Genomic DNA, 11,468 nt, shown 5'->3' with positions numbered 1-11,468 from the left:
TTCATTGTTAAACCATATATAAATCTCTTAGTATGTGTGGTATAAAATATTAATCTTATGTTAACATGTCATCTGTATAAGAAACAAACAAAAAAATCCAGACAAAACCGACAAGCAGATTTTGTTATTTATGATTTATTCATTTATGGTGTCCCTACTGAAAATGGAGCACAATTAGAAGCCAGAAAGCCATGTTTGAGTCAGTTACTAGCCACGCCTTGTAAGAACAACAGGACAACAAAGAAACCTGAAAATAAAACCATCTGCCAAAAACCATCTAGGGAGGAAACATCCAAAATGAAGCATGTCTTTACATGTTCCCTACTATGCTAACATAATGAGAATAAAGCATTAGAGTGTTCAAAGCAGCGAGCAGGGATTTTTAATGACATCAATCCCTCCACAAGAGTAGTCCCTCTGGCGTCATAAAGAGCATGGCTCACAGGAATGAGATCAGAACATCAGAATAAAAGGACAAAGAAAAAAAAGAAAAGGACACAACTATGGTCAAAATATTTAGTAAATATAAATTGCTTTCATCTTATGGGCTTTCTGTTGCTTCAAGTGGATCTGGATAGGCACCCAAGAAAATAATTTTGCTTGCATAATGACAAAGTTTATTTTACTTTTTAAAAGTCATCAGTGTTCATGAGAGGAGGGAGGAGTGCTGGTTTGAATCAGGCATGTTGCAAACAGATGTTACGCAAGCTTCCCCAAACAGTCCTGCCAATGCATTGCAATCCTGAGTTATGACATTCACTGCATCTGCAGTTTGGGTCCTTTTTTGGGCCACAGATTCATCTGTTGGTTTACCCAAAACGGGGGTGGTATTTTTGTGATGCACACAAAAAACTTTAAGAAGATCAAAATACTATTATTCATTTTCAGACCAGAAGAATTTGGATACCATATCTGAATTACATGGCTGATGAGCAGCAAGGACGGAAATGGGAAAGCACATTTATCTATCATCATATGATTGCCGTAGTAGCTTTTTTAGGAAACATATCTCCGGGTTCTTTCCCACAACGTGTTTGGTAAAGTACAGCCTCTTGCCATTTCCTTCCATTCCTACAAGTTGTTTCCCAATATTGTTTTCAAAATCTGTCATGGGTTTTTCATTAAAATACTCCTTTACCCTACAAGTGTTTGAAATGGCTACATCCTTCCAAAACCTTAAAGCAAGTAAATGAATAAATAAGAATAGGCAGTGTAACAAAACTAATTGCCCTGAGCAGAACTGTGCTTTTGAAAGACTGCAGATTCTTAAACAGGAGATGAAGTACTGTTGCTATTACAGATTAAAAGCTCTAAGCAGAGAATGTCAGATAATCAAAAGATCATCATTTCTACTTCTAAACACACTGTACTTCGGAGTATCTTAGAAAAATTGTCTCCGTACACAAAGATATTTATTTTCTTGGAGATGTAAATGGCCCATTTGCTTATTATACATCCTAATGGAACTATTGTACGTTTTACATTTTTAAGTATATGCTCCACCATGCTTTCAGACTTCAATCTTGAAAGGAAGTATGTGGGAGTATGGATGTAAACCAGAATTACAGTTTTAACATTTATTGTTCTTTATTTAAACATTAATGCAATTTCCATTTTTAAAAACTAAGAATACTGATAAAGCTTATATGAGCCTAGCAGCCTGAGCCATGCGATCAGTAATTGTATTACTTCTTTTCTGTCAAACCAGCACTGAAATAACGTGCCCAGCAATGCTGAATGAGTCAGAGTAACAAGGAGAGGCTATGACTTCATCACCTACAGCTCTATGCTTCTGTTACTGCCTACATCACCTACGTCTCTATGCTTCTGTTACTGAATTTGTTTTATGGAGTTTTGGGTTTGGGGGCTTACGTACGTGCATTGTGGTTAAGTTCAGTGAAGGCCATCAGCCGGTGGCACAAGGAGGATTTCTTGCTGCACATCAGCGGGAAGAGATCGTAGTTTGAAGAACAGTTTGAAAAGCGCTTAGGCATCCGATGTAGTGTTATAGATACTATTCTTCTGCCCTCTGTAACGTGATTATTGGATCTGTGATAAAAGAGAGAGACAAGAGAAAAACCAGCCTTCCAACAATGGAGCAATGGACATCGGATGTGAGCTGAGGCTGCTGGGCAGAGCTCTGAGCACGCTGTGGGTGACCTGCACGGCGGGTGGTGCAAGGGCGCATCGCTGACAGAGCCTGGCTACCAGAGGATTCCTTCACAGCCAAACTCAGCATGCTGTGGAATAAGCTTTCCACGCAAAAGGGTGGACTCCCTAATTCCCGTCTGTGTAAGCCGTGTCACTGACCGACACGACGACCCGAAGAGGAGCAGAGGTCCCGGGGCCCTCCCAGCCCCCCCGGCCGTGGGCAGCCGCCCGTTCCTCGGCCCGGCCCCGAAGCGCTGCCGTTCCTCGCTGGAAGCGCCGAGGGGTCGGATCCCGCCGAGGGAGGCACCGCCTGACAGAAGCGGGGACCCCGCGCCCCCAGGAGCTCCGCCGCCGCCCTCAGCCTGACAGGACGGCTCCCCCGCAGTCCCGCCCCGCTGCCGGCCCCCTCTGCTTGCGCGGGGCGCTCCCGGCCGTCCCAACCGGCCGTCCCAGCGGCCGCCCCGCTCCCGGGGGACCTCACCGGCCGCCGCCCGATCCCCCCCCCACCGTGCCCCGGGCCGTCGTCAGGCCCATAGAGCGGCGCCGGCGCCGTGCTAGAACGTACGCAGCGGGGGCCGAGGCGGCCCTGCGCGCGACGGCGGCGGCACCGCAGCGCCCCCCTGCGGCAACAGCCGGGGTGGCGGCGCGGCGAGGAGAGAAAGGGAGAAGGGGCAGTAATGGCGGCCGGCTAGTGCGGGGCTGAGCCGAGGAGGCGGCGGCAGCGGCGGGAGGAGCCGGCGCGGTTCTGTCTGTGGCTCTGCCCGGCGGAGCGGCGTCCCCAGAGGGCTTCTTCTTCTTCCCCCACCCCTTCCCTTCCCCTCCCTGCCCGAGCCCCCGCCTGTCCGCCCTCCCTCCTCCCTCCGCGCCGGCGGTAGCGGCGGCGGCGGCAGCGGCGGCGGGGCCCCCCGTGTCCCCCTCCCCGGGGCCATGGTGAACACCAGGAAGAGCTCTTTGCGCCCCCTGGGCAAAGCGGCGGCCGCTGCGGCCGGAGCCGGCAGCCATTTCATCTCGTCCCGGACCCGCTCTTCCAAAAGGGGCACCAAGGCAGATGCGGCCGGGCTGGAAGAGACGGCGGCGGCGCGGGTGAGGGCTGGCGGCGGGGAGCGGGCAGCGGAGAACGTACGGGGAGAAGGGAACTGGGGGCGGCGGGCGGCGGCGGCGGCAGGGCCTCGGCCGGGGAACCGCTGGGGACAGCGCCGCTGCCACGGGGTGGGGGGGGGAGCTCCGAGACGGTGCCGGGCTGAGCGGAGGAGGGGGAGCGGAGGGACGGAGGGGCGCCCGGGGACGCGGCGCTGGGTAGGGGGTGGTTAAGGGGGGGGACACACGTTGTAGTGAAGCCGCCGAGCGGGCGGCCCCTGACAGGGTCAGGGGGCGGCCGAGGACACGGGAGGCGAAGTTGCGGCGGGGCCGCGGCGCTGAGGCAGGGCCGGCGCGGCGGGTGGGGGCCGGGCTGCGGGCGGAGCGCCCCCTGCGGCTGAGAGCGGCTCTGCGCCGCCGCCAGACAAAAGTTGGGAGCCGCGCCGGCCGCAACTTCGCAATCCTCCGTCCCTCCTCGCTTTTTTTTTTTTTTTTCTTAAAAATTCCTTCCCTAAATGACCTCAATTCGTTTGAAGCGAGGGCTCGCAGCGGCTCCTGAGGTAAAATACTGGCGTCTGGGGAAGCTGTCCTGTCGGTGGGACGCCCCGCTCGCCAGGGGCGGGGAGGACGCGGTTGTGCCGTCGCTGCACGGGGTTAAGTTGAATGCTTTCTCAATGTAACTTATAATACCTTTAGTGTGGTCTGGTGGCAGATGATTTCCATAGACAGATTCGAGCGGCTAACGTTTGGTGAACTGTAACTGGAAGAGAGAATTCCGAAGCCCTTTGATTTCGCCTTGGTGTCTCCAAGCAGATCTGTTGACAGCGCTGTTCTTTTCGTTACATGCAAGGCTTTTTTCAGATGCTTGAAGCCTTAGGCTAACGGTTATAGCTCTCTCAGCCGTATACCTATTTTCAGAGCCGTGTGTTGTGAAAGACTCGGTAAATACAGAAGTGAAAATTGAGGGTCTGGTTGTTTGACAGTTGTGCACCAACTGACCACGTCCTGCCCTGTGCTAAGGAAAAAGTTAATCAGACAAACAGAAACCAGCAGCAGCCAGAGGCAGGTCAGGAGGATGACAGCTGGAATTGCCGGAGAGCCTTTTCCCCCATATCTTTTGTTTGAAAATAATAAAATCTCTGTCAGAGTCCCCGTAAGAATTCTTAAGTTCTCTTGTGCCTCATGTTTCTTCTCTTCATACTTCTTAATTGTTCTCAGTGGCCCCTACTCTGCGTGTAACTTCATTGCGCTCGTGGGGATGGAGGACGTGGCTGTACAGAGCCCTTCTGCTTGTTCTCATGTGCAGTTTCTGTTTATTTGTGTCGTGGGTCTTGTGGTTTGTAAGGCAAAGTTTGCTGTAACTCTCACTGGTGTATGTAGCAGGGAGTTTGCAGCTGCTAAGTAAATAGGTTGGGCTTCTTTCCACATCTTTTTCATCTACAAACAGTGTTTTATACTGCAAGTTATTAAAATTTTTACACTGCGTTATTTTCATGCGCTGAAGAAGGGAGATTGTTGATTTTATGACAGTATTTTTTGTAAATGCATCACAGGACGCATCCCATACTTCTAAAGAAGCGTTTCTTCTAAAGTTAAGTGAACATTTTGGCATGCTGACATGGGCTTGTTTCACTTCACATCAAGTATGATGTGTTTGAGGTAGATAACTTTTTATTTAGATGCATTCACCAAAAATGAGCAGAAGTTACCAAGGAGAGATTTGATTTTGTTGTTTTTTTTCCCTTCTCTTTGTAAATTCTGTAATATATATATATAGCCCACCGTATTTTTGAGTGATCTTTGTCCAACAGTTTTTTATTCTTCAGTTCTAGGCGTTTGTCGGTGATATAGTGTGCTTCTGAGCTCCTGAATCTCCTTGAAATAATGCCAAGGGAAGGATTTTAGTGAGTACAGCGTGAGTAAGTGCAGCAGTAGGAAGACAAAGCCCTTGCTTTTTGGAAGTGACTGTCAGCAGACAGATAGGGAGGCTGTGTTTTGTGCTGGGGTTGTTTTTGTGCACTTGGTACGTATTTTTTCGGAGTTGAGTGGAACAGTGTGTCCTCTTAAAATCTTTGGGTTGTAATGTCAGAAACCAGCCTTACTACAGCAGTTAATTGGGTTAATGGGCAGCTAGAGCTGGGAGCTCTGGCAGAGACGTTACGCTGCTTATTTGCACTGTGTGACTTAATGTGCCTCCACAGAGGAGGTTCGGACTTGAATTCATAGGGAAATGCTCTTTGGTGGCAATCCTTGTAATTACCTTTTGAAGAGCATTTTAAGAGATGATCTATTAGAAAAATTGAATTAGTAATCTAATGGCATCCTGTGAAACGCCGATTAGACCAGGTACTACAGAGCCATTATAGATCTGTTTCCTTTCTCCTTATTTCCTTGGGGTTTGTTTTTGATTTTCTCTCCATGTGTGCACAAAGGTAGGCTGGAATCCATCCTCTCCCAAGCCCAGGATAAAAGATGTGAGTTGAAGTTTCTTCAGGTTCAGTACTGTGTCAAGTTGTATATGAATAATGTCCATTTTTTTGGATCTTAATATGGAAGCAGTCCATATTTAGACTGTGATGGATCATTTCCATGGAAAACCTTTATTGTATTCTCTGTATTCCCTCTGTAGTATTTTCTCATCTCAGACAAAGCAATGACATCAGCGTTTGAAAAGTAAACTGTTCTGAGCTGTGGATGGGCAATGATTGAGATCAATACATGCATGTCCACTGAGCAGCAGCAAGATTAAAATTAACAGAACCCTTTACTAAATGGATCAAGGAGCCAGGAAGTTTATACTCTGAAATGATGTCATAGCAGAGTGCCATTGAGGAAGGTACGAAGAGGAAAAATTGGGCTACGTTTGTATTCCTGTTTCCATCCTTGATTTACATAACAGAAAGTTAAGCTGTCCTTACATAAGTTGCTGTTCTGTCTTCATGTCAATTACATAATTTTCCTTCTTTCCAGTGTTATGGCAAGTCTTATGGCGTGATAGTAAAGCATTCTGACAAGAAAAATCTTCTACAACTTTCAGAAATGGAATTGTAAAACAATGCTTGTAAATTCAGAGGACTTAATTAATCAACTGTGAAAGAATCGAGGATATTAGGACCATAACTGGTTAAATTTAGTCTAGATTTACTTATGTCTGATGTTTTCAGATGTTGGGTTGTGATGATGCTGGCAATGTTTATTTGGCAGTGGAAATGATTTTTCTCAACATACAAAAACACCAAAATGCTGATTGAGAAGGGGAATTTCTTGTGAAATAAACACTTTTAAACCATGTCAGTGTATTAGTTAGGCACTTTAGAAATGTATACGAGATTAAGTTAATTTAATTAGTCAAGAAAGCATTAGCAGTGCCTTAAGAGCTACTTGAGGGCTCTGTGTTAATTGTAACACGTGATCCCAGCTAAAAGTAGTACTGCCAGCATCATTCAGCTTGCTCACTTGCAACATAGAGCTCTCCATTGTACTTAATTGCTAATAGGAACGAGCACAGGCTTGGGATTGACAGAAAGAGCTGCAGTGTGGTCAAGTACAAAGTTAAACAGTGTTTTTGTGCTCTGTAACGCCCGTGTATTTCTCTATCTCTTACTGTAATTTCTCAGTCTGTAACAAATTTTTTTGTTGTTTTGGATGGTGTGGTAATACAGCTTTCCTAGCACAAACCCACTGCTTCATTCTACTGCTCAAAAAAACCACACTTTAATGGTCAGCTATTGCAAACATAGAGAGTGAACTTCTAAAAATATGCATTATTATTTGTTTTAAAATTCTAGCTTGAAACGTGAGCCTTAGAGCTTTCCAAAAATAAAACTTTTCTTTGTCAAAGAGCTAGATGCAGATTATTCTTTTCTGAATGACTCCTTTGCAGGGTATCCTACTGTGTTCTGGGTAGTCCATGGCTTAGAATAAAACTCTTAGTAAAATTTGGTGTTTTCTTCATCCGTAGGAGAAATTACTGTTGCTGACTCCCTGCCTGTAGAGCTCTTCAAGGACAGAAGCTCCACTTAAATAGTTAGATTTTAAAATAAATTAAATGGTGTTATGGCTAAGAGTTTCCAATAAATTAATGAAGATGCTGAGGGGACTCAACACTTCCACAGTTCCTCAAATTATATCCTAAAATGCAGAGCCTACTGAAATTACTGAGAATAACTTCAGTTTAAGGCAGGTTCCCGACAAAGTTCATCTTAGCAGTGTGGTGAAACAGAAATTCCTCTGTTTTTGTGGTCCCTTGCTCTGCTGGGGCATACCAGGAGAAAGTCAGTGATCTCTAACGGATGGTGCGGTCTGTTCCTTGGTAGTGTGATATTAACACACTGCGAGCAGCGGGGAAATGAGTAGTTGTCAGGAGCAATCCGTGTCCAAGTTTCTGTCAAAATTCTCTATAATCAGCATTTGTAATCGTTCCGTGCTTCCAAATGGGTGTTCTGAGTGAAGGTTCTTCGTGCGTGTCCTATCTGCGGTACTCAAGCAGCGTGAGCCTCCATGCGAATTCATGGCACCTCCTGAGGACACGCAGTTTGTTTTAGGAGGCAGTCGTGTGTCTTTCAAAACCAGTATTTTTGCTGTCATACTGTTAGAGGGCCCGACGAGAAGCAATACCAGCACTAGTTCAGCAGGGAACAGCTCCAAGGAATACTCTGAAATTGGTGTTGATGTTTGGCTGCTTCCTCTGAATAGTGCGTTTGACCGAAAGTAATGTGAGCAAAAGCTGCTGCTCGAGTCGCTGTCTCTCCTTTAAAACTTGAGGCAGAAAGCTTAACCAGTTGTTGAGAGAGATCCCATGACAGTTTTGCAACAGTGGCATACAGCCTGGGGTTACGTAAGATAATTAGCTCAGGTAATTACATTGTGATCACCTACATTCCCCTGCAGTTTCACTTGGATGTGGTAAAGTTTTGCGTATCCTGCCCTAAATTGTTGAGTGTTCGCTATGTGTGGAGAAGTTTTCATTCTGTTCTTGTGATGCTTTACATGTTTTCTGCATCAAACTCTGTAAAAACTCTTCCCCAGCCAAAGCATCCCGCAAGTGGGAACTGGTGACCTGAAGCTTTCATTCCTCCTTACATCGTAGCTGTGACCATTTAAGTGATGCTGATTGTTTACTAGATATTTGAGGTCTAATATATTACTTTGTGTGGGGATAATAACACTCGTAAACCCACTTTCTGCAAAGAGACCTGACTTGCCATCCCTTTTTATCCTGTAATTTTCTTTATTTTTGTACTCTTCATGCTTTGCTGCCTTTTCTCAACAGTTTTTGTTTGAGTTTAGACTTGAAATACTGCCTTCATTACCTTTGATGCATTTTCATGGTTTCTTTTAACCACAAATTTTGCTTTAAATTGTTCGAGTGGTGTTTTGCATTTATGCTTTCTTGGGTTCTATTTCTGAATAAGTTTGATTTCTTGCTTGGTAGGCATTGAAACATCGCTCTTCTGACCCAGTGGTGAGATTAAGGCGCGATCTTCTGTCAGCCTGTTTAGAACTGAGTATGCGTGTCCAATAGCTTCAACTCCAGTTGAACTAGGAATGTGTGACACAGCTTTAGTGTTCCTACCAGAAGTACACAACCTGAGTTTGTCCAGAGCTCTTCGAGCAGTTTCTGTAACCTATCCTGAATTCAATGTTTTTTGTGTTTCTGGTCTCTGCCTGATTACACTCAAAGCAGATACTTTGGTTTGGGCACTTCTGTAATTTGGAAGATGGGCTTTTTGCATTTTTCCAGTATCCAGTCAATTTCTTGAGATTAAATGAGCAAGTAGTCAAAAAAAACAAAAACAAAACTGAAATGAAGAAGCTCTTCTGTCTGCCCACATGGAAGAGCTTATGGACATCAAAATTTGTAGCTGTGTTTCTGCAATCCCTCATTTTAAATATTTAGTAATTATTTTTTATTTCTCTGACGTATCTTTCAGGCCTTGAATGTTGCTTTGAAATTTAAAATCAAAATAAAGACATTAATCTGAAGACTTCGTACTGCAATTCTACGAGGCTTTAATTTGGTTTTTACTTTTGAAATGGTGTCTTTAAGTGCATCATAGATTGAGATCCACAAGCATCTTGACTCCCATGTGCTTCTTAACACAGCAGGCTACCTTTCTGTTAACTTCACTTGCTGTGGACACTTCCTTGCTCAGTTTAATGGCTTGATTACTTGATTATGTCCAAACCTTGGGAAACCTCTGTCCTAAGGGATCTCTCTGTCCTCCTGCTTGCTATCCTCATTCAGATTCTTGCCCTTCTTTATTTAGGTTTTATACTAGTCCAGATCTTTTGAGATAGGGTTGGTTGGAAAAAAAATGAGATGGATTTTTGAAGGCTAAGAATTGGAGAGGAAAAAAAAGTAGATTGAATGTTTTATATTTCTACTTCTGGATTGTAATCATTCTTTAAATGTTTACATAGATATTTCTGCTTTTAAAGTCTTCGTTAATAGAACCTAGAAACTCATGAAGGTGGTTCGGACTAAAAATGCTTTGCTTTCAGTATTCCTTTGGTGTGTTAAATTAGGGAAATAGATGGCGTCTAAAACTTCTGATATGTGAATCTCCTAGAAGAACTTCTGGGTTGAAGTGCGAACCCCTCTACAGCAAACAGAGACCTCAGTAGACTTGCTCATCTGCAGGTGCGTGACTTCACATGGTGCAAGCTGCTTGCTCTGCTGTTGTGAAAAGGAGCAGACTTGCCAGTATTAATGCTTGTCAGGCCATCTGATCAGCTGCAGCAGGATCAGGTTGCTGGTCCAGCTGAAATCTAACTCTCCTCCCCACTTCCTCCTGCTTCCCCTTGCCCTGATTATCAGCTGGAAATCCCCAATTTTGCACCCATTTTGGGGAAGGCATAACAGGGAGGAGGGGGGCACGTGGTGGAGAGTTTGGAGAGTGGCAGTGGCAATGAGAGCCAGCCCCCTTTGGCAGAGGCTCTCCCTTATCAACCTGCACGTAGCCGATGCAAGAGCTGTTGGGTGTTGGATCAAAAGCCATTTCTCAAGGGCTTTTCCTTTCAGTACTCAGCCTGGCTGTGAGGAAGTCGCTGCTGCAGGAAGGATGAATGGTTGCAAGCATGAAAATACCCAATAAACAAGTGGGCTTGCTTTTTGCTTTTGCCTTGTAAACTCTTTACTCGAAAGCTTTCCTGTTTCTTAAAGAACTTGAGTTGGGAGTTCTAGGAAACAAAATGGGAATCTATTGTAATAATGAAAGCAAATCTCATACAGAAAGTGTTTCTTTCGGAAGAATGAGTTGGGAAGAAGTTGATGGTATTTTTTTATATTCTTAATGGCTACTGCTAACTTTATTATTTACTGAAAACTACGTGCAGAAGGAATGTTAAAAGAATTCTGCTCCCCTTGAGATTGAAGCACTCTTTGCTACCATTATCACCAATAAAATGCAACAGTAGTAGTTGTTAATTCCACTATCATGAAATACTTGTGCGTAAATCATGTTGTTCTTTCTTAGCACCTGTGGTAAGGTCTGACAGATGTCTGCAAACAAGTGGGAATTTCGGAGCTAGAACCAGAAGATGTGAAGCTAAAAAAACAACAACAACAACAAAACAGTAGAAGTAGGATTTGAAGGAATTTACTAGGTTACGGTCAGATGACGTTATCATAGTTACAGTAGAAAACTTGTTTGATCTAGTTGCTAGACCTTGAAATCAAACAAGAGAAAAACCAAAAACAACTCAAATTGTGAAGTCTCTTGACTTCTCTGCTTGCTTAGTATGTCTAACCCAAAAATGCATCAGGAAGGGTGCCTCGCTCTTGCCTAACTTTCAGCAATAGATCTCAAAGTAGGTCTTTAATACAGTACATCTGTATAAGTTAATGTTTTAATCCACGTTTTTTGCCTTTTGCAGAAGCTGATACTCAAGGGAGCAAGTGCCTTGTCCAGAATCACAGGACAGGCTGTGTTTTGTTCTTAAATGTTTGAAATGATGTTACCAATTAAGTGCAGAAAAAGCGAGTTATTTGTTAACTGAATAGTTATCTAAGGGCAAAGATGAATGACTGGCTTAACTAATTGGTATGCTGGGGTAACCATCGCACTGGATTTTTTTTCATAAATACGGGTTTTATTTTGAAAATACAATTTTCTTTTTATGTAAGGGGAATAAAAATATTTATTAAATGCATTAAATACACAAGGCGTGTATTTTCTGTTAATGGAAAGCCCATCTCTACAAGAACTCTGAAAGAACAGATGCTAGATTTTCAGCCG

General features: G+C 44.4%; 1 protein-coding gene across 7 annotated transcripts in view; it reads left to right on the top strand.

Moving 5' to 3' along the window:
• ATAD2B (ATPase family, AAA domain containing 2B) overlaps positions 2,744-11,468 on the top strand; it is a 72,887-nt gene continuing 64,162 nt past the window's right edge. For 2 of the 7 annotated variants that reach the window (XM_021391013.1, XM_021391017.1), the window contains exon 1: positions 2,744-3,234. In XM_021391013.1, coding sequence (XP_021246688.1) covers positions 3,079-3,234 — 156 coding nt within the window. In that variant the 5' untranslated portion in view covers positions 2,744-3,078. Of the gene's footprint in view, positions 3,235-3,644; positions 3,789-11,468 lie in introns of those variants that run through there. The other 5 variants (XM_021391016.1, XM_021391012.1, XM_021391015.1 and 2 more) reach the window with 4 other exon arrangements.

This window comes from Numida meleagris, chromosome 3 (genome assembly GCF_002078875.1).
Source record: "Numida meleagris isolate 19003 breed g44 Domestic line chromosome 3, NumMel1.0, whole genome shotgun sequence".
NCBI lineage: Eukaryota > Metazoa > Chordata > Aves > Galliformes > Numididae > Numida > Numida meleagris.
This window is presented reverse-complemented; position numbering and strand designations above follow the sequence as displayed.